At 48.3% G+C, this 25,828-nt stretch overlaps 1 protein-coding gene across 2 annotated transcripts in view; it reads right to left on the reverse strand.

Annotated features, from left to right (window-relative positions):
* Window positions 1-25,828, reverse strand: part of FAM107B (family with sequence similarity 107 member B) — a 124,821-nt gene that overhangs the window by 18,239 nt on the left and 80,754 nt on the right. Inside the window, exon 4 of one of the 2 annotated variants that reach the window (XM_049777812.1) lies at window positions 11,041-11,052. In XM_049777812.1, the coding sequence (XP_049633769.1) occupies window positions 11,041-11,052 (12 nt within the window). Of the gene's footprint in view, window positions 1-11,040; window positions 11,053-13,582; window positions 13,650-25,828 lie in introns of those variants that run through there. The other variant, XM_049777813.1, reaches the window with a different exon arrangement.

The raw sequence follows: 25,828 nt of genomic DNA on the forward strand, positions 1-25,828 counted from the left end.
TTCACTGTTAAGGAATCAGAAATGTATTTTATGTTTTTGTTTTGGGCCACACCCAAAGGCATTCAATGGTTACTCCTGGTTCAGTGCTCAGAAATCACTCCTGGCAGGCTCAGGAGACCATATGGGATACCAGGAATGAAACCCAGGACCGTCCTGGGTTAGCCATGTGCAAGGCAAACACCTTACCACTGTGCTATCACTCTGGCCCCAGAAATGTATTTTAAAGTAAATTTGTTTTTGTTTTATGGCAGTGCTAGCTTAGGGGTTACTCCTGGCTAGAAATTAATCCTGGCAGGCTTGGGGGACTATATGGAATGCCGGGGATCAAACCTGGGTCGTCCATATAAAAAGCAAACTCTCTCCCCACTGTGCCATCTTCATATTTCTTCATGCTCTGACTCCTAAGGTAAATTTTGCCGTTTTGAAATAGAATGAAATAGAGTGTAAGCATCCTGAGTCTTGGGCAACATTAAGTTGTTACCAAATTATTTGTGCACAGCTAGGCTGGGCCAGAGCATGAAGAAATAACTTACAAAGCACACACACACTCCCACAAAAAAAGAACATTTCAATCCCTTCTCTTATTCTACAGGTATTAATAAAACCTAAAAATATTGCTTCCCTAATAGGCATACTAGAAACATCTCTCCTCTAATGCCAAGTAAGGGATAATATGTAGATGAGGACCCAGGGAATAGCTTCATGGAAAAGCACGTATGTGAGCCTGAACTCGGTCCCAGCACCCCCAACTCACCCCCACAAGAATCAGTAGCAGTGATTTGAGCTCAGAGCCTTGCACAGCATTTGGGGGTTGTTAGCACATCCACCACCAGAGAAAGGGTGAAAGCTATGGTCCAACATCTCTCAACTCAAGGGCTATTTTGCTGATGTGAATGTTCGTGTTTGCAAGGAAGTTATTATCTTTAGAGAAAAATGCCCATTTCTCCACCAAGATCCCAGATCTCAAATCACAGAAAACATAATGGTTATAAGGGGGCCAGAGACATAACAGAGACATGGAGGCCCCCTCTGGCATGTGACCAACCAGGTTCCAGCCAGCATGAAAAGGATCCCAAGAGCCCTGCCGAGTCACCCCTGAGCACAGACCCAGGAAGCCTTCAGCACTAGTGACTCCAGGCAGAATGAACGCACACAAACAGAGATAAAAGTTACTGCATGTTAAAAAAAAAACAAACATTTTTCTCTAAGGTAAGCCAAGGACATCCGATCCAAAGAGTGACAGCGGTGGCCTTTGGAAGCTCTTTGGAGAACATTCGTTTCTGACAGTTCCCTCCTGGGCTGGCGCTTTGTCCACTGTCCTGGAGACATGGCCCATATTTAGTCTGGGGAGATGGGGCATTTGTTTAAGCCTGCAAGGTCAAGTTTACACATTGGCTGGACTTAATTACCAAGCAAACCAGGAGAAGGGCTTTAGCTTGTGCTTTCTGCAGACTTTCAATTGCATGTCCCAGCTACAGTTGGGGAAGGTCAAAGTTCCCATGAATCTGCCTCTGGGGAACAAAGTTGGCCTGGTTAACCACACTGACCTGGTCAACCACAGGTACATTTAATAGCCCCCCAGAGCCCCCCAAACCCTCCTACTTCAAACAGATAAAAGGTGTCCTTAATAACCCCCAAATTACTTTTGCTCTCCACAATACTTCCAGCAACACTATGGGGTAAGGGATCATTTCCATTTAACATTGGGGAGAGGTCAATTAAGCCCCTGGGGGGCCTTATATGCCCCAAGTTGGACCTCAGGGCATTCCAAAAGGTCACAGGTGGTAAATCATGTTCATGAAGTGCTTGGGGAGCCAAGGTTAAAAGGGCTTCGGGAAGACATAGGCTGAGAAACAGGGTTGTGGGGTTGGAAGGCTTACCTCGGAGAATCTATCCACTGCTCCTCAGTCATTTAAAGGCCCCTTGTGTCTCATGCTGAAGAAAAACATCCCCATACCCCCCAATACCCATGTGGGCAGCAAAACAGCCAGAGATGGCTCCAAGGGCAAGACAGAAGCGAGGAAGGAGCAAGAGGTTTGCTTGGCCTCCCCAGGCACCCTCGGCAGCACCAACAATGCAAAACAAAGCGCCAACTGGCACCACTGGGGACCGGCCAGCCCAGAGGACACAATGTCCCCCAGCACCAGGGCGGAGCCCAGTTGTGCATGGAACATCACTCCAAGCCACAAGGGGCTGGTGTCCCCTCCTGTGACAGCCACACTGGGCCTGCAAATCAGGCCCTCAGTAAGGAGGTGACGACATGCATGTCTATACACAGGCCTGGGCCTGTTCTCACTCCTCTAGGAGTTACCAAGCAGGGCCCAGAAACTTCTCTGATGGGGAGCCGCAACACACGCGCCATGGGTGAGTAGCTAGGCCAGCACTACTACATGTACCCTCTAATTCTGCAAGCCAGGCCCACTGGGGACAAGACATGGAAGTCCCTCTCTGGGGAGGAGTCAAAACCCTGCTATGCCTTGATCTGTCTCAGCACCCATTCTGGGCCCAGGACCTCTTTGCTAAAACAAGGCACCTTGGGGGCTGCCTCTGAGGGCAGAGAAAGAGTCGCATTAGGGGCCGGGCGGTGGCGCTGGAGGTAAGGTAAGCCTTACCTGCGCTAGCCTAGGAGACGGACCGCGGTTCGATCCCCCGGCGTCCCATATGGTCCCCCAAGCCAGGAGCGACTTCTGAGCGCATAGCCAGGAGTAACCCCTGAGCGTCACCGGGTGTGGCCCAAAAACCAAAAAAAAAAAAAAAAAAAAAAAAAAGAAAGAGTCGCATTAGTTGCAGGCGACATGGAATGCCCACAATGCCAGGCAAGCAGGGCACAGAATGGATCTTCTGTGTGCCCAGAAGTGCTGTAGGCCCTATCCTTCTGGGTCTGGCGAGAGAGAGAGAGAGAGAGAGAGAGAGAGAGAGAGAGAGAGAGAGAGAGAGAGAGAGAGAGAGAGAGAGAGAGAGAGAGAGAGGGAGAGAGAGAGAGAGAGAGAGAGAGAGAGACAGACAGACAGACAGAGAGACAGACAGACAGAGAGACAGACAGACCGAGACAGAGAGACAGAGAGTCAGACAACAGGATTGTCAACATACAGCTGAGTCACTCCAGCTCCATCCAACTGTCTCTCTGTTGACATAAAATGTTTTGCACAAGAGTAAGTGGCTCTTCCCCAGTGACACAACAGCCCTAGAAGTTCTGGGTGTGTGACAGTACAAGGTGCTGGCTATTGGGCTTCTACTGGCACCAAACTGAAGCAGTCACACGCACATACACACAAACACACTTTGAGACAGGGATCCTTCAGCCGACTGTCTTCGGTTGGTCAGGAGAGGGGAACCCTAAACAAATGAGAGCTCCTTTGGGAGTTGTTTAGATGCAGACAACGTCACTCAGGGTGGATGAGCAAGGATCACAGGACCATGGAAGGACGAGGACTTACTGAGGATGAGAAAAGCATGAGTGACTCAGAAGCTTTGAAAACAAACGACAGAGCAAGATGGGCCAAGGAGATGGTACAGGAAGGCCAGCCCTGGTCAGAACACAGCACCACACATGCCCCTGAGTTCCCCCCAGAGGTAGCCCTGTGGGTCCTGAGCCTGACCCAGGTGGCTGGGCAATCTGGCATTGAGGACCCAAACAACATCTGCGGGTTTAGTTCATGGGAATTCACTCATGGCCCCACGACATGGGTGGGTCCCTGCAAAAAAAATTGTGGAGATTAAAAAAAGGGAACTTGGGAGATTCAATTCACCCTGCAATATGCAATGGAGCATTTCAAAGCTTTGCAGACTCCCTGGCCAAGGGTAGAATATTTTCATGCTAACACATGCTGAAAATGAGAGCCTGGTTCACACGATTCATTCAGAAACTGCCAAAATAACCGCCTACAGGAAAACACAGCTTTGGTTCAACTCTGCAGGTCTCTTGAGAAAATTCCAATGAGGAACACCCCGAAAATGGCCATCCCCATCAAAACCTGCAACATTACTGTAAGCAAAATCAGGGTTGTTGTTGTTTTCTTTTCTTTTTTTTTTTTTTTTAGTTTTTGGGCCACACTCGGTGGTGCTCAGGGGTTACTCCTGGCTGTCTGCTCAGAAATAGCTCCAGGCAGGCATGGGGGACCATATGGGACACCGGGATTCGAACCAATCACCTTAGGTCCTGGATCGGCTGCTTGCAAGGCAAACACCGCTGTGCTATCTCTCCAGGGCCTTGTTGTTGTTTTCTTATGGATCAAACCCAGTAGTGTTCAGGGGTTACTCCTGGCTCTACACTCAGAAGTCACTCCTGGCAGGTTTGGGGAACCATATAGGATGCCGGGAATCAAATCCGAGTTCATCCTGGGTCAGCCACATGCAAGGCAAATGCCCTGCTGCTGTGCTATCTCTCAGGCCCCAAAGTCAGGGTTATTGCGCTTGATGTGCTCAGGAAAAGATGTTTTCTATATTTTGTTTGTTTGGGAGCCACACTCAATGATACTCAGGAATTTCCTAGTGGTGCTCATGTTGGGGTTCAAACCCAGGTTGGCCACATACATGGCAAGTGCCCTCCCCACTGTGCATACAGAGGAGGTACTAGTCTAGCAGGCTCATTATGAAAACTGACTTAGTGGAATGTTCTGCTTCCCCAATGTCAGTTCAGAGGCTGAAGCAGCAGCATTTGCAAATAGCCACAGATCAGCAAGGCGCTAAGTTAGGGAAGGAAAAAGTTCAAGGTCTGGCCTGGGGCCCAGCTCAGAAGCAGAAACTTTGTCTGATGGGAGAGACCAGAATACAAGGCCAGTGCACCCAACCAAACACAGCCTTCTGCAATGAGGATGCTTAAGAAACTCTCGTATAATACTTGGAGCCCAGTGCCCTGGCAACCCTAAACAGCACCTCCTGGTTGCAATGCATCTTAAATGCCAAGTAACCATAAATCTCCCAATGAATCTGTACCAGATCAAACTGCCCAGTCCGCCCCAAAATTACACTTTGCTCCTTTACCAGTGCCGGCCCAGCTGGGCTGGCATTTAACCTGAATGTTGCCCCCCCCCACTCCACCCCCGACTTATCAACTGGAAATCCTGCCTCAGCAAGCAGAGGAAAAATCTCTTGGCATCTCCCAAGGAAAATCACACCATGGTAGGAAAATTTCAAAAGCAGTTGGAGACTCAAGACCTCCTATAAGAGATTGGAGGAGAGGGGAGGAGTAGTGGAAAGGATCGGGGTGGGGTTGGGGGGATTGTCATTCTCTAGTTCTTTTCAAGGGCGATTTGGAGGGGGTCAGTAAAAAGCAAGTGATAGGGCTAAATAATGTGGCTCAAGGTTTGAGATAAAAAAAAATAGACATGCACACAATATTAGAAACACACAAATCAGAATTGAGAAATTAAGGCCATGGAACAGAAAAACAGATAGTGGAGCATGAATGAACTGAACCATAAACAACCCCTACAGACGCATCTGCTCCCACAAACAAGATTCAAGTTTCACTATCTCTGTTCATCTTTAGTGTCGCACTAGACACACAGTGCACCGAACTTAAGAGAACACAATTGGTCAGATCCAGCACAGGAGGTGGTAGTTTAAGCAGAGGCCTCTTTCCTTCCACAAAAGCGGGTAGGCAAGAGAGGTGGAAAAATCCAGGTGATGGGGCCACAGCGATAGCACAGTGGTAAGACATTTGCCTTGCACATGGCCAACACAGGAAGAACTCGGTTCAAATCCCGCCATCCCATATGGTCCCTGGAGCCTGCCGAGAGCGACTTGTGAGCGCAGAGCCAGGAGTAGCCACTGAGCGTTGCAGGTGTTACCAAAAAAAAAAAAAAAAAAAAAAACGAAAACAAAAAAACAAAAAACGAAAAAACAAAAAAAGAAAGAAAAACCCAGGTGAAAATAAATATATCCAAGCCTGTTAGTAACCACCACTGTGGGGACCTCATTCTCAAACTAGTTTGAAAGAAACCAAATGGAAGTTTTTCACAAAAAGTGACAGCAATACTGAAGAGACAGGGGTGTAGGGGTGTGTGTGATGGGCCTGAGGGCTCCTGAGCTGCCCCTCATCTCAAAGCATCTGAAGTTGTGCAACTGTGTTCAAAACCACACCCTAGCTGAAAAGGTAAAGATAGGACAGGCGAGGGGTGAAAGCACTTAACCAGGCATGAGGCTGACACCCCTTTGGTCCCCAAGACAGCATATTGCAAATCTGAGCACCCCCAAAAGTGATCTCTGAGCTCAGAACCAGGAGTAGCCCCCTGAGCTTCGAAGGGTGTGGTCCCAGATATCAAGCTAAGGAAAAAAAAGGGCGGTAACTTCTGGGCGGTGCCCAAAAGCTGGGCTAGAGGTGACTGTGGGGGCCACACCCAGTCTCCCCTCCCCCTGCAGGAAGGGGAAGTGGTACAGGAAGATGATTTGTGATCAAGATGCAGAGACTGGGCCCCAGGAGAGGAAGCCCAGGGGTTTAGATGCCCACAGCTCTACCGGCAGTTTCTAACAACTCCACACCGTGCCAGAAAACCTAGTTGCCTTGTCAGAAAAAAGAAGAGGGAGCCAAAATGGAGTCACTGATGCTAAGTTCCAAGTTGGCCAAGTTCCTCGCTACCAAACCTCAAGTTGCTGCATCTTCCAAGGACTGGCCTTTCTCAGAGCAAGCTGAAATCACGGAGGTCCTTGGCCTGCACTGAGCCCCACCAATCCCCTGGTCTTATCATCTCTCCCCAGCTACGAGTTCCCAACCTTCCATTCCTGCTAATGTTTGGGTGTTTTCCCAGTACCTGATCAGAGTTTTCTAATAGGTATGAAATTAGAACATCGCTCCACAGAGGGAGATCATCAGACTTGGAAGCAAGCAGAATGCAAGGGCCAGAAGAGGAGGAGGAGGGCCCAACTACCTATGAACAGAAGCCACCTGGCTGTCCACTGTCCCACCAGACCACAGTCACTCGCTCTGCCTATCATCACAGCCTCTCTCTCATCAAGGCCGGTGCGCCGGCCTGTGCAAGGGAGTGATAGGCAAAGATAACAGCAAAGGACACAGATGTGGGGCCATCAGCTGTCCCAACCCTGTCACAAACCCCCTCCCAAGCCAAGCCACCAGATCTCTCCCCTCTACTTCCAGTAGGCCCCAACCTAGCAATGCATGGGCTGATTTTCTGCAGAACAGAGAATAGCTTGTTTGTTTGGGGGCCACAACCTGCAGTGTTCAGGCATCAGTGATGGGGAACTCAGGAAGTGCTACGGATTGAACCAGGGTTAGCCAGTGCAAGGAAGGCACCTTCTCACTGTACTGTCACTCTGGCCCCTAAGTTGGTCTTTTCTGACCACAGTTTAATGCTGCTCATTCTGTCCTCTTGATGACCAAGTGTGCTAAGTGTTAAAAAAAGAAAAAGAAGGTTTGGTTAAAATTCTTGTGCACATGGCTATGATCTGAAATCCTCCCATCACCCAACTCCAAGAGACACTGAACTTGAAATTTGAGTTCATTCACTGCTACTGCTATTTTAGTGTAGGAAGTGGGTTCCAGGAAACCCCTGAAGAGATATTCTCTTCAGGAAGGGGTCCCTTCCCAGTGTAAGCGGGTCCTGACATCGAAGGATTAGTGCTTAACCCAGCAGAAACCCCATGACACGTTCTTTGCACACTTGTTGCTAACTCTTCTTTGTTCTTTTTTGTTTAATTATTGGGCCACAAAACTCCTAACTCTTGTGCTCAGAAATTACTCCTGGAAGATTTGGACTATATGATACTATATGGGATGCCAGGGATTGAACCCAGGACAGCTACATGCAAAACAAACATCCTCCCCCACCCCTGTGTTATTGCTCCAGTCCCTTTGCTAACTTTTCTAAACTAAAAATATCACATAACAAATGCCCCCATTTTTTCACAATACATTACACAAGGAACTCCTTTCTAGGTCCTCAGGGGCAGCTGAGTGGCAACAGTGTGTCCTTGCAAGTATAAAGACATGAAGACACACACATGCCCCCAGCATGGACCCCACACTGAGATGTCCACCCAACAAGTGTGAAATCTTCAACAAACAGCCCAGTAGCGGTTTTCCCCACCCCAATACACACTACTACCAAAATGAGCACAGGGACTACCACCTAAAAGAAAAGGAAGCAAGGGTGGAATTTCCCTTGTGTAGGAAACATGGGCAAAGAAGGGAGTGATGGTGTTTGAACACAGAAATGGCAGGAAGAGAAGGAAATGTACGAATGAGTAAGAGAATTCTAAAAACACAAACTAATTCTGCAAACACATGTCCCGTGCATGCTCAAAGAAAATATATCAATCCCTCAATAACAAAGCAACAGTCTTAGGATGCTTTATGCAAAATTAGCATTTTCTAGAATAAACTCAAGGGACACAAGCTCTGACTAAATGACTTGATCACGTGCTTCCAATTGGGCCCCATCTTCATGTGAAACCTATAAAGCAACTATTGGGGTTGCTGGAGTGATGGTGGAGAGGGCTTTTGCCTTATATATGGTCGACCCAGGTTCGATTCTCAGCATCCCATATGGTACCCTGGGGCCACTAGAAGTGATTCCTGAGTGCAGAGCCAGGAGTAACCCCTGAGCATTGCTGGATGTGCCCTCCCCCAAATGGGAAATGGAACTTTTGAGTCCACAGATTGTGTAGCAGCAGACAGAGTGGTTGCCCCAAAATTAATCTCCAGTAGTACATAGGATCTCCTGAGCTCTGCCAAGAGTTATTCCAGCTAGGAGTAAGCCCTGAGCACAGTCAGGTGTGGCTCCAAAACTAAAACAAACATCCCTTCTAAAACCGTTGCTTTGAATGAATCAAAATGCAAAAAGTCAAAGATCCACCCTACAAAGGATGATCAGGCCTGGCCAATGCTTCCAGTCCCGACCCAGAACTTGCCCAAATCAAAGCCTCAAGGCTCGCTAGATGCTGGGTACAGACTGGCAGAGACCTGACCCTCAGGTGGCTCAGTCTGGAGAGAGGGTCTGAGTCTGAGCCCAGCTCTGTCCCGAGGGCAATAGTTCTCATCCCTTCAAACCACAACGTCCTCCACTTCTGTGGCCTCCCAGCTCTTCTCAGAAGACAACAAGCAATGTCTTCCTGGAAATCTAAGCCTGAAGAAAAAAACCCCAGTGGAACTCAAAGCAACTATCCCAACATCCCAAAGCAGGCAGCACTCTCAACTACTTCTCTGTAAGATCAGTGGAAATAAAGAACCAGGAAGCACCACATTTATTACCTTTAACACCGCCCCCCTAACTACACTTCATGGAAATGAGAGTCACCTGGACAGAAGCAGCGGAAGCTCAGAAGCTCCGTTGGAGAGCAGATAGCTGAGCATCCAGAACATTCCGTGAATGAGCAAAGCCAGATGTAAAAGGCTCCAACAGGCCTTTGGTCCATGCCTGCAATTTCTAGCAAAGACTCAATAAACCCTGGAGGTAGAAGATCAGGCCAGTGGAGGTCAGGGATGGGAGCAGGAATAGCACTGCAGTCTCCCCATCCCAGTGCTCAGGCTGTATTTGCGATCAATTGTCATATCCTGTCCACTTTAGGAAAGTCAGTGCTGGGCCAGAACTTGCTCCCTAAAGTTCCAGCAAGACCAACGCTGATGAAGCGGTGGAGAGAGGGAGGGAGGGACTGGAGCGAAAGGAAGGGTTTGCATAGGGCCAACCACCCTTGTTTGAGCCACAGCAACCACTGCCAGGGGTCTCCTGCCAGAAATGAGCCCTGAGCACAGAGCCAAGAGAATGCCCTGAAACCTCCCAGTGTGGCCCCAAACTCCTTCTAGAAAAAATAAAAAGTGATGGGGCCGGAGAGATAGCATGGAGATAAGGCATTTGCCTTTCATGCAGAAGGACGGTGGTTCGAATCCCGGCATCCCACATGGTCCCCTGTGCCTGCCAAGGGCGATTTCTGAGCATGGAGCCAGGAGTAACCCCTGAGTGCTGCCGGGTGTGACCCAAAAAAACCAAATAAAAAAAAAAGGGAAGGAAGGGATCTGAGCCATAGCACACAGCCGGAAGACATTTATCTTACACGCAGGTGACCCTGGTTCAATCCTCGGCATCCTATATGGTCTCCCAAGCATGCCAGGCATAATTTTTTTTTTTAGCATAGAGCCATAAATAACCCCTGAGCACTGCTGGATGTGGCCCCAAAACAAAATAAAAAACCATCAAGAAAAGGGTCTGTGGGCCAAGAGGTAGCACAGTGGTAGGGAGATTGCTTTGCATGAAGTCGGTTCAGGACGGATGGTGGTTCAAATCCTGGCATTCTGTATGGTCCCCAGAGCCTGCCAGGAGCGATTTCTGAGTGCAGAGCCAGAAAAAACCCTTGAGCACTGCCCAATATGATCCCAAAACAAAAAACAAACAAACAAAGGCCCGGAAAAGGAAAGGAGAGGGGTCCCCACAAAAGAAAAGAAAGGGCCAGGTTAGCTAAAGGATGCCCCCAGGACGGCCAACCTGTATGAACTCAGCCTGCCCAGGGCCATGCGAGGTCCAAGATGAGATGCCAGTGGGCAGCTGCTTACTGCTAGCTGAAGCTCCAAGCTTTTATGGAGGTGGAGAAATGCCTGGAATCTTGGTCTCACTCGACCAAATCTGCTGACCTTTTCCATTCTGTGGCACAGAGCACGGTGAGGGAGGAGCTGGCAGGTTAATCATAATGTGGGTCCAAAACACTGACCCACCACTTTCCAACCCCTTCTAGGTCCCCATCCCCCACCCCGTCCTCTCCTACAGAAAGACCTAAAAACTCGCTCCCCTAACCTGTGAGCTGTTCAACCATTAGGAAATAAAATAAGGGGTTGAAATGATAGTTCAGCAGGGAAGGCACTTGTCTTGCACATGGCCGGCCTGGGTTTGATCTCCGGTATCCCATAGGGTCCCCTTGAACCTGCCAGCAGGATTCACTTTTTTATGCTCAGCATCACCAAATATGGCCCCGAAATGAAGGCAAACATGTACCACTGGGGCTAGAGCAACTGCACAGCCTGGAGGGCATTTGACTTGCATGCAGGTGACCCAGGTTCAATCCCTGGCATTCCATATGGCCCCCAAGCACCACCAGGAGTGATTTCTGAATGCAGAGCCAGGATTAACCCCTCAGCACCATCAGGTGTGGCCCCCAAACAAACAAAAAGATAACAAAATGAATGAATGAACCAGCCACCTATACCCCCATTCCAGATCAGAGATAGGCCCTCATGGCCCTGCTCCTGAGCATGAACCAAGCCTACCTCTCTGCATGACAGGAAGGGACAGAGAACACGGGCAGGAAGGGGCCTGCCAGAGAATAACAGAGCACGGCAGGGCCTCTCAACTCTGACTCTCAGGTCCATCCAGCCTGGGCTGGCGGAAGACACTCCCCCAGAACCCCATCCTCAGGAAATGAAGAAACCCCATTTTCTAGTGAGGGTAAGAGGCTTCGCTTCCCTCTCTCTGGGTCTCTTTCCACTCTCACGGGTACCTCTTCTGAATTTGTGTGTTCTTTCTGCAGAACCAGAGATCACCACAGCTGAAAACCGACCCCCCACCACCACCATCAAAACTTGGCAGCCACTTGGCAGAGCACCCCAGAGTGCCTGCAGATAGATGCCCCAAATTAGGGACAGGAACAAGCCTGCACCTGATATGCAGGCCACAACTTCCTCCCCAGGCGCTCGCTCTTGCTCTTCTAACTGCAAGAAAGGATCACATGGCCAGAGAGTTTTGGTGAAAACCTCTGGTCGCCTTCAATATTGGAATGAGACAACAGCCAAGCACTTTTACAAGTGGAAAATAAAAGTACGAGATGACAAAAGCATCTGTGGCTGAAGCTGGGGGATACGTGTTGCCCCATTCTTTTTTTTACACAACACACGTGTCCCCAAACCGCTTGCTGTCGGTTGGGAAATCCTTCTTAAACTTCCTCACTGGCCGGTCTCTCTGAAGCAAGCAGAGAGAGAACTCAGGCCCACAAGCCCCGTGGCTCTCTCTCTCTTGCTCTGCATTCAGATCTCAGACTTTTACAGCTAGGTAAGCTCAAAGCTCCCAAACCCATCAACTGAAACCAAAAGAAAAGGTCTGTCTGTCTGTCTGTGCTACCAAGGAAATGAAGATGACCCTGTTTTTCCTCCCGCTCCGAAACAGGTGGTTCCCAGAAAGGCTATCAAAAAAGCACCTCAGAATTTGCTTTTCATCTGGTGCAAAGAGGACAGACAAAAACTACCTGGTTTCACAAGGTTCGTTTGTGGGTCTTTGCATATATTTGATCAGCTGTGACTGATAAAAAAAAAATTAGACTCTGGCTCTCTCTCTTTCTCACATACACACACAAATAAACAACTACATACCTAGCAAGTTAAATCACGCAAAGATGTGTGGGGCTGGAGGGTAGTACTTGAGTGACAAGTGTCTGCTCTGGGGTTCATCTTTTATTGTTATTTTGTTTTGTTTTGTTCATGGGCTACACCTAGTAAGGCTCAGGGCTTACTCCTGGCTCTGTGATCAGAAATTACCCCTGGCAGGGACTCCAAGGAGCCATACAGGATGCCCGGTATTGAACCCGGATCAGTCATGTCATGTGAAAGGTAAAAAATGCCCTCCCCGCTGTACTTTGGGCTCCAGTCAGTCCCCACCTGTGTTTAATTTTCTAAAGCTCACGTCGGATTTTGCAGGACAAATGTCAAGCAGGCAAGTAGCTACTCTAAGCATAATTCCAGCTTCTATTGCCACCCCGTGCCAACTCGGGACAGTCTCCAAAAGAGACCAGGAAGAGGAAATCAACGCCCCCAGCTAACAAGTATTCCTCAGAATGGGGGGGAAAGAAAGGTGAGCACCCCCAGAATGAACCAGATCAGCAACACCCCACATTCTGAAGTTCCAGCTTTAGCAGGCACTCACCCAACAAGGCTTTATAGGGCTCCAGGGAAACCCCAGGACCTCCGGGGCACCTGAAGCAGCACTTGGGACAGAGGGGATCAGGGGATTCCAAGTCCAGGGGCATGCGGAGTGCAGAGAGACACCCCCTAGATGTGGGGTTCACGGAACCCCCAAATAGAAAAGTTCCTGGCAGGCTGTCTGGAAACCTGCCCGGGGTCACCTTTGCACCAGCCTGCGGGTGCAAACCCCCCTGCGGCCCCTCCTTTGTTTGTGGGCCCAGCCAGGCGGAGTGAGCTCAGGATGCTGCGGGGTGCTGGGGTGCAGTGTGCGGGGCAGACGGGGGCTCGATCAGGGGTTGCGGGTGGACAAGAGAGGCTGCCCGCGTGCAGGCCCCGAAGAAGCAACAATAAACGGAGCAGAGCGGGAGCGGCCCGCCCGCCTCCTCGCCTCTCCCCGCAGCGCCCCTCGACCCGGGGACCCCTCGATCTCCCCGGCGCCGGCCCCCCGCCACGCCCCTGCGCCCCGGGGCCCTCCTCGGGGTGCTCGATCGAGCTCCCGCACGCCCCCCAAAAGCCAGATCACGCACGCGGGGACCGTGGACCGGCCTCCCCCCCACTCCAACCCTACACCCTAAGGCCCTTCCAGCGCGGGGGTCCCCCGCATCACTCCCCGCCTGCCTGCCCGCCTGCCTCCCCCCACGGGCGCTCGGTCTTTGTGTGCAAAGTAAGTGCGGGAGCAGAACCTACCTCGCACGCTCGCTCCCGCGCGCCCGCACAAAGGCGCGGGGCTCCCTTGGCCCGGCAGGCGCTCCGAGCGAGCGGCGCCCCCCGAGATCCGGCGCTTTGGCGGGGAGAGGCGCTCCGCTTCGGGCGAGAGGCGGCCCCGGGATCAGCGGCGGCGGCGGGTGCGGCGCGGGGCGGCTCTTGCACACCCGCAGCCCCGCGCGTCCGAGTTAAGGCGCGGGGCGGGGAGGGGCGGGGCCGCGGGGAGGACACGCCTTCTTATTTGCATCTGTCACTCCCACGCCACGCCCCTCTGGTCTGGCCACGCCCACCCGGCGGAGTCCCCCGGGTATGGTGGGCGGGGCCGGAGCCCTTCGAAGGTTCGCCCAAGATCACTGGTTGGTTTCAGGGACGCTCCGGAGAGCACAGGGCGAGTTGGAAGGGGAGGCAGTGCGGAAGGGAGGTGGGAGGTGGAGGGTGGCCGGGCAGATCAGGGCAAGGCCACAATGAGAGAAAGCTGGAGATCTCTCTCTCCTCTCTCTGTCTCCTGTCTCTCTGTCTCTCTCTCTCTGTCTGTCCATCCATCCGTGTCTTTCCTCTCTTCTGTCTCCCATCTCTCTCCTGTCTCTCTCTTTGCTTTCTCCTCTCTCTTCCCACTCTTTCTTCTCTCCTTTCTTCTGTCTCTCTGTCTAACCATCTGTCTGTCCATCATCCGTGTGTCTCTTTTCCCTCTCTACTCTCTTCTGTCTCCCATCTCTCTCTTCTATCTCTCTCTTTGCTCTCTCCTCTCTCTTCCCACTCTCTTTTCTCTCCTCTCTGTCTCTGACTGTCCATCTGTCTATTCATGCATCCGTGTGTCTCTCTTCCCTCTCTCCTCTCTTCTGTCTCCTGTCTCTCTTTGCTCTCTCCTTTCTCTTCCCACTCTCTTTTCTTCTCTCCTCTCTCCTGTCTCTATTTCTGTCTATCCATCTCTCTCTCTCTCTCTCTCTCTCTCTCTCTCTCTCTCTCTCTCTCTCTCTCCTTCCTTTTCTTCTTTCCCTCCCCCTTCAAACCACTTGCCTTCACTCTCTACCTCTGTGATTCCAGCCCAGGTATTCCCCTTGAAATCAAGCCCTATATCAGGGAAGGGGAACCCTAAGAGGTGCTCAGAGGAAAAGGAAGCAAAGGAAGCAGGTTTGTGTCCATGTCCAGATGCCACCAACAGGGACACAGGGTACTCAGAGACTCCACAGGGTTGCCTGCAGCACTTGCTTGCCCCCTTGCCCTCTCTGCACTTGGCATTTCAGGCTGTTTTGCTATTTCCCCAGCTCTCCTCCAGCAGACTGCCTTTGCCCAGCTCCTGCCCTCAGATTACTATCTCACTGAATCATACTGATTACCGAAATGGGGGATCCGTTTCAGGGTACACAGGCTCACCACAGTGGCTTAATGGATTCCTAAGATCAAAGAGTTTTTTTTATTTTCTTGGCAGCCAACAGACAAGGCTGTGGATATTGGGAAGCATTTCTCACAAAAACAGCTTGAGCCAGGTTCTCCCAGGAAAGTGGGGTGCCCAACCCAGGGAGCTAGTACATCCAAAAGGCACTTGCCTTGCATGTGGTTGACCCAAATTCAATCTCCAACACCCCTTATGTCCCCCTGATCTCCACCAGAGTGATCCTGGATCACAGAGCCAGGAGTACTTCCTGAGTTGTTTGGTGTTGCCCCCCCCCAAACAAACAAAAATGTAAAAGTTATGTGTACCATGAATTGTACCACCTTTATCGCCCCAAAGATGCTGACCCCAGAAGGGGTGGGCCAAGCCACCAGACTCGGACCAGGGACCCAGCTTCACTGTTTCTTCCACCAGCATGGCTTCCTACCCTGCTGTTAGTTTGGGGGGAATTGTCATTGTCATCCCTACTCACCCACCACCCCCTCAAGTGTCCTGTCTCCAGTCTCACTTTGTCCTTTTCATCCTTGCTGTTGTCCCAAGGAACTTTCCAAGTGCATCCCTTCTTCCTTCTGGGCTTAAAACACTTGTTTCAAGAGGACAACAAATGCGAATAGAACAGGGGTAAATGCACTTGCCTCCTATGCTGCCAAGCCAGTTCAATCCCTGGGCATGGCAAAATAAATAACTAAATTTTAAAACTATATAAATAAACTCTCATAGGGGTCCAGTTCTCTACCACCTCTGCCCAAGAAAAAATTATTCTTCTCTCCTCTCTGAGATCCAGATCCCCACTGAAAGTCTTTCCTTTCTTGCACCCCTAAAACTGGGGCTGCAGCTCCCAACCACAGGTCCAGCAGAAGATAGGAAATACCTGGACTCTGTCAAGATTCTAGGCACCACTAGAGCACAGCATGTGTGCGGATAAATACAGTTCCCTTCCCACCCTCATTCCCACAGTGGGGTCTGGCAGCTAAGAGTATTTTCTGAAGCGATCCCCTTCCCCAAATTCAAATGTGCAAGCTCACCTCACCCTCTCCATAGTCATAGTTGGGGAAACATAAAGGTGTGGTGAGGTCAGCAGAGTGGGGCATCAGAAGAAGTGACCCCAGAGTTTCTTCTTTGTTATCTGTGTGATTGGAGCTAGTCTCCCCTAGAAACCAACCATGCCAGCACCTCGATCTTGGGTACAAGATGAGAAATAAAGGTCTGAGGTTCTGAAACAGCCCACAGCAGGCGTGGGGTTCCATAGGGGAAAAAGGAGTTGGCCACGCACAAAGCAAAAGCCCTACATGCTGCACTATCGCTCTGACCCAAACATGTGTTGTTTCTTTATCTGCTACTTTGGTACACACATGCATACATACACATTTACAATCTTGAAGTTCTTACTTCTTCCCCATCCATCCACTGAAGGGCAACAAGTCACTCGAGAGATACTTGAAAGTGACCTAGAGGAGGAAAAATTTATTTTCCTGAGGACCCTCCTTGGACTCGTCCTTGCATTCCCTCTTCCCTCATTAATGTTATCACCAGGCCATGTGCTGCTCCCACATTTGTGGCACCAGGATCACATCCATGGACGCGTGTCTCCAGATCCCCCCTTTTGTAAACAAGTTCAGTAGTTCATTGTGTGTGTTTGTCAACATTGGAAGTACCAACTCATCCATTCAAATATGTTTAAAGTCACTGCTTTCAACTTCTGCATTCATGATCTATTGTCATAGCAGAAATTGTTCCAAAGAGCAGCTTCAAATAAAAGGGAATGTTTTGTTCCTCTGTGCTGGGGCTGGGGAGGGTTAGACTGCATGGCTCTTCTGTTCCCTCTGGCCAGAGCCAGCAGTGAGGAGGTCAGCCAGGACCCAGTTTGTTCAGGGCGGCATCCAAGCCCAGACGTTGACCTTGACTAGGGCCATCTGCATGGTGTCTCATGCCCTTTATGAGTCCCTCTGCAGGCTGGGACTTTCTCACAGAGCAGCAGAGGTTGAGAGAGGGAAGTGGAAAGTGCCAGATCTCTTGAGACGAGGCCTTGGGGCCATGCTGCTGTGTTCTATCAATAGATCCCACAGTCCCAGGCTTGGGGAAATGGAAGGGATGCTTTGAAGGAAGAAGTGATAGTCACATGTCAAGGGGGTCTGGGTCCCAGGACATGGCTATCATCGTAACCACATTTGCAAACACAAGGGGCCTCTGTAGCAAATACATTCTTGAGAATGGATATATATATATAAACACCAGAATTTTTCAAAACATACAGACCTATGAACAAGTTTTGTTTGTCAGTTAAGCACAGTGAGAGATGAACAGTAATAAAAATAGAACTCTTAAGATGATATGCAATCCAAGTATATATTGAACTTGATCTTTCTTTCCATCTCAAGGTATCTGATTGAACAGAAATTTTTTTTCAGACTGTCACTGTGGCTAACACTGAAACCACAGAAGGTAAAATTGTGAATAAGGGCAGGGATTCCTGGACCTTAAAATGTTGGTGTTGGGGACCACAGCAGGGAGGGCATTTGCCTTACATGTGGTTGACCCAGGTTTCTTTTCTTGCATCTCATATGGTCCCCTGAGCCTGCTAGGAGGGATTGCTGAGTGCAGAGCCAGAAGTAACCCCTGAGTGCTACCACATGTGACCCAAACAACAACAACAATGAAAATGTTAGTGTATTAGTCATTGGTTAATAGGATCCCATAGATCCTATTTTTTACGCCAAGAAATAAAACATGTGTATTGAAGAGTGGAATGAAGTCAAGACCTGCGTCCAAAGAAATGTAGTTTTGTGATTTTTGACTAAAGATGGAATATTTGTGTCTATAAGACACTCATCCTTATACTACCCGTCTGCCCATATGTCTCTCTCAGACAAAATTGATGGTACTACGGAATCTCTTGTCCACTCAGACTTGGCTCAAAATGGGGGGGAGGCATTTCATCCACTTGACACTTTCACTTAATCTTCAGTTAACATTAAATCTTGCAAAAGAAAACTTGCTTGTTAACCCTGCCTAGAGAATGGAGAGCTCTACCCATTGGAAGTGCTAATGATTACTGAGCTTTAAAAAAAGCCCTCTGGGGCCAGAGCAATAGATAGTACAGCAGTAGGGCATTTATGCCTTGCACACTGCCGCTGCAAGATGGACCTCAGTTCCATCCCCAGTGTTCTATATGGTCCCTATATGGCTTGGAAGCCACCCTCTCCCCACAAAAAAAGTTTTTCCAATTATAATATTTTTCCAGTTGTTTCACCAAAATTGAACATGAACTAAGGTGCTAACTCATGTCAACTTTGGCTGAATAATGTTTACATTGACAACGACTGGAATTTTGGCTGCTGCTGTTGTTGTTGTTGTTGTTGTTGTTTTGGGACCAAAGTTGGTTTTAGGGTTTACTCCTGTCTCTGTGCTCAGGATTTACTCCTGATGGGACTCTGGGAACCATATGGGATGCTGGGGATTGAATATGGTTGACTGCATGCAAGCAAATGCTCTGCTCACTGTACTATAGCTCTAGCCCCAAAATTTGAACTTAGGAGGAATGAGAGAGAGAGAGAGAGAGAGAGAGAGAGAGAGAGAGAGAGAGAGAGAGAGAAAGGCTTAAGTCCTTCTCAAACAGCTAGCGAGTGACAGTCAGAGTCTAGAGATGCCTTGTCATCCTCATTCAGCTTAATTCTTGCCCAGAACAACCTGCCTTGTCCCCACTCCAGCTGATCCAATGGCCTCCCTCTGCACAGAACAGCTGAGATTCACTGCAGAAAAGACTTGATCCAGCACCTGCTTTCCACAAATTTTTTCTTACAACTGCGTAAGCCACATGTTCCCCTTCACCAGAGCAAATGCCACTACTTTAAATACTTACTTTTGAAAGAAGAGGCAAAGATGGATTAGCAATACTCTTTTCCTTGGACAGACTAATAAAATTACAACCAATAAATCTCTGCTGATAATCTCTCTCATATATATATATATATATATATACACATACACATATACACACACTCAAAAAAACAAGTCAAAAAACTGATTGAAAATGAAGACTTGCCTGTGAAAATGCACACTTGAATAGTGGATTCAATGTCCAGGTATCCAAAACCTTTCTGGTGGGCAGCTTTATAGGAAGCCCCAGGGGGATGACTATTCAATTCTATTGAAGATCAGCATGATGGAATTATTTCACTGTATTTCTTCCCAACAGCATGAACTCATCACAAGACACTTAATTATGGATTCCTTTCAGCATTTTGCAGAACCATCATTTTAATAACCACAAAAGGAAGGTGATTTAACCTTTGAGGCATCATACAGTGAGTAAGATATTTGCCTTGCACAGAACCAGATCCAAGTTAAATCCCTAACAACACCTAGGGTCCCCCAAGTACCTCCAGAAGTAATTGATCTTTGAGCACAGCGGGATATGGCCCCCAAACTGGGAAAATAAAGTCATTCTAATATCTGCCTTGGGTAAGGCAGAACCAAGGTTCTATATGAAAAAATTGAATAATGTACCTGAGCTTGAGGCCCATCTTCCATTTGCTGGTTTCAATTGTCCAGCAGACTCCATTTAACATACAGAAAGAAAATCTGATTAAGGTTCTGGGGTGTGACCAGAAGTTTGCATTTCCAAGATTATTGGGAATAATGAATAGACCAGGGGACTCTGATTATTTTTACAGGAACTCCCACAATTCTCAATGCTTTTCCAGTGACTTAGAGTCAGTGCAGTGACCCACTAATGATATATATATATATATACATATATATACATATATATAAGCATAAGTAAGAATCTACCAAGCAGTAGATAATAGCTTTTATTGTTTAATCTTGATCTACCTGGGATCAAACAGTGGCCAGACTCAGTCAAGTAGCTAGTGGGCAAGTTTGTGGCTAAGTCTCTTCTAGTCTCCTGGGAGAATTCCTCAACTTTGCTAACAGTAAGACAGAATGGTATCTCGAGTCTTTGGGTAGGTAGGTGAGTAATGAAGAAGGGAAGGAAGAGGAAAAAATAGAAAAAGACAGAAAAGAAAGAAGACAGGGAGGAGGGTGACAGGAAGAATTGAGTGGGCAGGAAAAAGAGGAAACAGCAAAAAGTGGCTGGGAAGGAAAAGGAAATACTCTGGGAGAGAGACCCTGTGATATTTTAAGATTTTTTTCTTTGGGAAGGTTATGACCCAGTTTTCACTGTGAATGAAAGACTCAGGAAACCAACCTTCCTGTGGAAGCCTGTGAGTGATTCTCCTGCAACCTCTAAACCATTATTGTGTGTTAAGATAAGAGAAGGACTTGGCACCTGCTATGAGCTGTGAATGGACTCCCACAGCACAAAAAACCGATATGTTGAAATTCTAACCTGAACCTTCTTTGGAAGCAAAGTGGTTGTAGGTAGAAGTAATTAAGATGCGATCGCAGGAGAGAAAGAACAATCAGTCAGCAGCTCTGGCGTCCTTTAAGAAAAAGGGAAGAGTCCAGAAATGACAGAAAATGGTTATTTTAGCAACTGGAGCAGAGATTGGCACCATGAATATGTAAGCCAAGAAGCATGGAGGATTTTCAGCTCACACCAGAAGCAAGAAGTGAAGGGCATTCACTGCTCAGAAGTAGCCTGGCTGTGAGGACACCTAGGTTTGCCCACCAGTCTGGGGATCCCTGCTAGGGAAATTGGATCCTGCATGCAAATCCTCTAACCCATCTCCCTGGCCCAGACACTCTTTTAAGTTTGAGTTATTCCCCTTCCCCCCCAACCCCCCCAGAAAACTCTTGAGGAAGAGAGGCAGGTGAGAGAAATGACATTTATTCTCACAGGCAAACATTTCCAAAGCAGCACACGCAAAATGTCTGTCTCCTGGACTTACTGAAACATGTTCCAGGTTCCCCTGTGCCTGGGTCTTTGGTGTTCTTCAACCAGCTCCTTTGTTTGGTAGAGGATTTGGTTCTCCACACAAACACACACCCCAAGAGTTCCCAGGGACAATGCTCGCTTTGGAGAAATGATTTCCTCTTGTGGATGGTTATTGAAACCTACTTGACATGGAACATTTTCTGCGGCTAGACGGAAATCCACTGCCACAGGCAAGGGAGCATGAAAGCAGATCGCTGATTAAAGAGTGAAGCTGGAGGAATCGGGAGGGGAGAGGAGGAAAGAGAAGCCAAAGGCTTCGCTTAGTGAGTCTGTGAGTTTATTCAAGGAAACAGGAAACGTGGCCTTGAGAACTTCCCAGACTGGAGCATATGTTGGTTTGAGGTTAGGAAAGAAGAGAGGAAGGAGAAGAGACGAGATCAGATTCTTGGGGGTTGGTCCGCACGAATTGCCTTTTGGAAACCAGATAGTAGGATACAGAATGCAAAAGAGAACAGGAAGGGGAAAGCTAGAAAATGACAGATAAAATATCTTGCTGGTGGGTGATTCGTCATGACAAAAACACAAATATTTAAAAAAATGGATGTTTTTAGGGGATAGGGCTATTTTGCCTTGCATTGCGATAGTCGATTTCAGGTATGAATGAGGTGGTTTCGAATCCCATATGGTCCCCTGTCCTGCCAGGAGCAATTTCTGAGTGCAAGAGCCAGGAGTATACCCCGGAGTGCCACCATGGTGTGACCCATAGCAAACAAAGATAGGTGTTTGTAGTCACCTTTTACCTTCTCCATAAAACTCTATATGTCTTTCTTAAATACCAAAGAAACATCTAGTATGCCAATAAAGTTATTCCATAAAGTAGGCATTTGTTGTTTATTTTATTTTATCTTTAAGTGTTGGTTTGGGGGTCATACCCGGTGGATGCTCAGAGCTTAGCCCTCTGAGCTCTGAGCTCAGGGATCACTCCTGGTGGGGCTTGGAAAGACCCTATGTGGTACCTTGTGACAAATCTGGGTTGGTTGTATGGAAGGTGAGCACCTTACCTGCTGTAATATCATGAGGGCTCCATTTATTATTTGCTTGTTTTTTTTGTCAATTCCTTTAATGAAATCTGTCTTTCATATTTGATCATGACCATGCAGAACCAGGCAGTGGTTCAGAATCAGTGAGAATAAGTTCACTGCCCTTGGCATGCTCACAGACCAGTAGAGAGAGAGAGACAGATTTTACTCTGTCATAATATCTATGCTTGAACAATGATTGAGGGAGCCATCTTAATCCTGGCTGGAGGGTAAAATCATGGAGCATTGCCTGGAGGAGACGGCCCCTAAGAAATCAATTCAAGCTTCGTACATTAGAAATCTTCTCGGGGCCGGGCGGTGGCGCTAAAGGTAAGGTGCCTGCCTTGCCTGCGCTAGCCTTGGTCGGACTTCGGTTCGATCCCCCGGTGTCCCATATGGTCCCCCAAGCCAGGAGCAACTTCTGAGCTCATAGCCAGGAGTAACCCCTGAGCGTTACCGGGTGTGGCCCAAAAACCAAAAAAAAAAAAAAAAAAAAAAAAAAAAAGAAATCTTCTCTGACTCTAAACTCCTATGGCTGGCAGTTAACTTTGATGGGAAAATTAAATCCAAGCAATCTCTGCTTGAACACTGATTGCACACAGGCACCTGGCCTGTGCTTCTAGGTCCACTTGATAGTTGGGACAAAGCTTCCTGGTGGTGTTTCCTTACTCCCTTTCCTGTGCTCATGCCCCCCACCATGTATTTCTCACCTGCACATTTCCAGTTTGTTTCTCTAAATAGGAGCAAGAACACGAGAGTATTACAAAGCCATACAAGTGGGGAAAAAAAAAACTCCTTGATTTTTACCACTTCTTCATCTCATAAATAATTACAGAATTCTTATGCAATTGCTAGAACATTTCATCCTGCCCTTGGCTCACATCTCCCTGGACAGAAATTTCTGTTTTAGCTTCATGTATTTCAAAGCACTAGGCCCGCCCGGTGTTCTTAGGCTCTGGGAGTTTGTTGACTTGGACCTTGGACATTATGTTACCGAAGTTCAGTGACAACTGGTGGAATAATCCAGAAGCCAAGGCATCTCCTATCAAGCCACTTGGTCAGTAGAGGCAGAGGAAGACAAAGAATATCCTGTCCACTGCCCAAGCAGGGCATACCTTGGGACTTCACCTGTGAGGGAAACCTCATTATTTGTGTTGTGTATTGGAGACCACACCCAGTGCTCAGTGCTTACTCCTGTCTCCATGCTCAGGAATTACTCCTGGCACTATTTGGAGAATCCAAGGAGGTGCCAAGGAATAAACCCAAGTAGGCCACATGCAAAATAAGAGCTTTCCCTGCTATCTTGCCAGCCCCTGCTACAGAGACTTTAGCATGTCCCCAGAGGCAGGGAGGGGACAGCAGCTACAGAAAAAAAGGTACAGACAGTGCAGATAAGTATAGAGCACAAATTATAGAGGAACGGGTGCACAGTCTTCCCAGGGTACCAGAGTATGGAGAGTCCAGACATCTTTTTCTGTCAGCATCTTATTGGAATTCAAATCAATTGGGCCAGTTCGCAAAGGTGTCAAACTCACTGCCCAAACATCACCTTTAAAACATTGCTGCTGATGACACCAGGATTTTCATGAATTTTCCCATGTCAGCTCTAGAACTTCCATTGAGTAACAAAGCCTTGCCGAATGCCACTTATCTGTGACATCAGCTACCTTGAGACTGTCACCGGTCTCTAACATCAGCCATCATGAAACCTGCTGCTGGTTTGTGACATCATCCACCAAGGGACCTGACCCCAACCTGCCTAGCTATTGAAAGATTTGGCAGGTGAGGCCAAAGGACCCTTCAAAAAAAGGCACATAAATAATAATGAGAGGCAAGGAATCTAGTACCCCTAACAAAGCCAGAAGTTGGGTGGAGAGTTTTGGGCACAGCATGAAAAGGTTGGCAGAGAAATAGGGGACCCCATTCCCAGAAGTCTAGGCTTTTGTCTGACTTGCTTCATCACACAGTAAAAGAAAGTAAGGTCAACATCTGGCTAGTCAGAGGCTCCTGGGTTGCTTCTAGACTTGGGTGTCAAAAGTTGTCCCCTTTTGGGGCCAGAGCAATAACATTGCTGCCGTGTATGCAGCAGACTCAGGTTCGATCCCCAGTATCCCTTATATTCTCCGGAGCTTGTTAGGAGTGATTTCTGAGCCAAGAGTAACCCCTGAGCACTGCCAAGTGTGGCCCTAAGACCAAAATCAAAACATAATAAAATGACACCAAAAATATTGCCCCCTTTTAAAGATGGGGTAAATGGGGGAGAGAATTGGTTGGGAGGGAGTGTTCTCGGATCTCATAGGTGGTTTCAGAATCCCTAAGCACAGCCCTAGGAAAATTATTTGTCTCCAGTGGTAAATTTTCAAATGTCAGAAACACATTTCCTGTGCTGGGGGGACCTTGATGAAAGATATTCAGTCTGTGGATGGGAATGCCATTTCTGGTGCCTGTATGCAGAACTGGTAGGTGGGGAGGTGGTGCTGGGGGGCTACAAACCTTTTAGGACCACAAGCAGGACTTATTCACTGCTCTTGAATATAATCCCTTTGCAGTCAGGTTCCGACCATCATAGACTGAATCTTCTGGCAGCCCAATGGAGGAGCATTCAGCAGGGCCCCAGGAGGGCCAGGCTGGCCTGGCAGCTGAGATGGGATGTGCCAAGATTGGCATTAACGGTGCGTGGAAGAAAGATGGACCAAAGAAGCAGAACCTTCAGGGGCTCCTGGTAGGCCCGAGCTGCGGTCTGCCATCTGGATCAAATTTCTGGTTTATTTTTCTGGGTGAGATGCTAGCTAGCGGTCACAAAATCTAGCGCTATGGCAGAGAATAAAGCAGGGGTAGGGAAGAGGCCACAGAGGAATCACTGAGCCCCAGAATATGCAGCAGCGCTTTTACACAGTCCCGCTCTGTGAGACAAAACCAATGCTGCTTGCAGCTGCTCAGGGCTAAATGAGCAGCTCATTTCCATGTGGCTGGGGAATAATTACGGTTTCAAAGGAGGCCTATAGAACCTTATCGCTTGCCTTCTCTGTTAGGAAACAGCTGGACATCAAAGCCAGCCACATCCTTCTTCCTAGCAAGAGCCCAGGAGAGGGGGCAATACCCCCAATGTGCATTTGGGGCTTTTTTTTTTCCCCTTCAAGACAGGAGGTGCTTAGAAACCAGCAAAGCAGAAGAACAGAGAAATGTCATATCCGGTACCAGAGATGACTTCATTTCATTTTCTGAGGGCTGGTCTCTGCTGGTCACTGCCAGTCCCTGGGTGGCCTTGGATTGACACAAGCCTGTCCTTGTCACATGAGTGAACAGTCCCCACTCCTCTCCTCTGTGTTGACTATGCAATTCACTGATGAAGTTGTGCAAACAAACAATGCTGTTTTAGACCACAATGCAATGCAGAGTTGTCCACCCATCTAGGGGCAGGTATGTTTGGAATTGAGCCTTTCTTCACCTAAGCTTCGCTTCTCTGATTTCTCCTCTGGAGTCACAGGACCTGCCTGGCCTTGGTGGAAATCGGTTGTGTGTGGCACTTGAGAGGGCGTCTTTTATAGCTGTAGGTGTCTTGTAAGTGTTGCCATTTGTAAACAGTATTTTTGAGCACATGAGCAGGATTCCAGAATTCGTTTCTGATCTGTTCTCCCAGGGGAGTGGAGTGCTCTCTCCACATTATAATCCTGATTGATTATTCATATTTTTTTTCTACATCAAGAAGCTTGGCTGCCCCTTCCCTATTAGCATCTCGCTCTCCCACAATAATCCTCCTTAGATAGAACCCAGCCCGAAGGCAAGCTTTAGACCCCCTAGTTATAATTGGGGGGATGGGGAGTATGTTCCTCACAGGCACCAATTACCACCAAGACAATTTCCAAAAACTGTCACAGGCTTCAACAGGGCTAATTGTGATCGCGGGATTCCAAAGG

Source organism: Suncus etruscus, chromosome 7 (genome assembly GCF_024139225.1).
Source record: "Suncus etruscus isolate mSunEtr1 chromosome 7, mSunEtr1.pri.cur, whole genome shotgun sequence".
Classification (NCBI taxonomy): Eukaryota; Metazoa; Chordata; class Mammalia; order Eulipotyphla; family Soricidae; genus Suncus; species Suncus etruscus.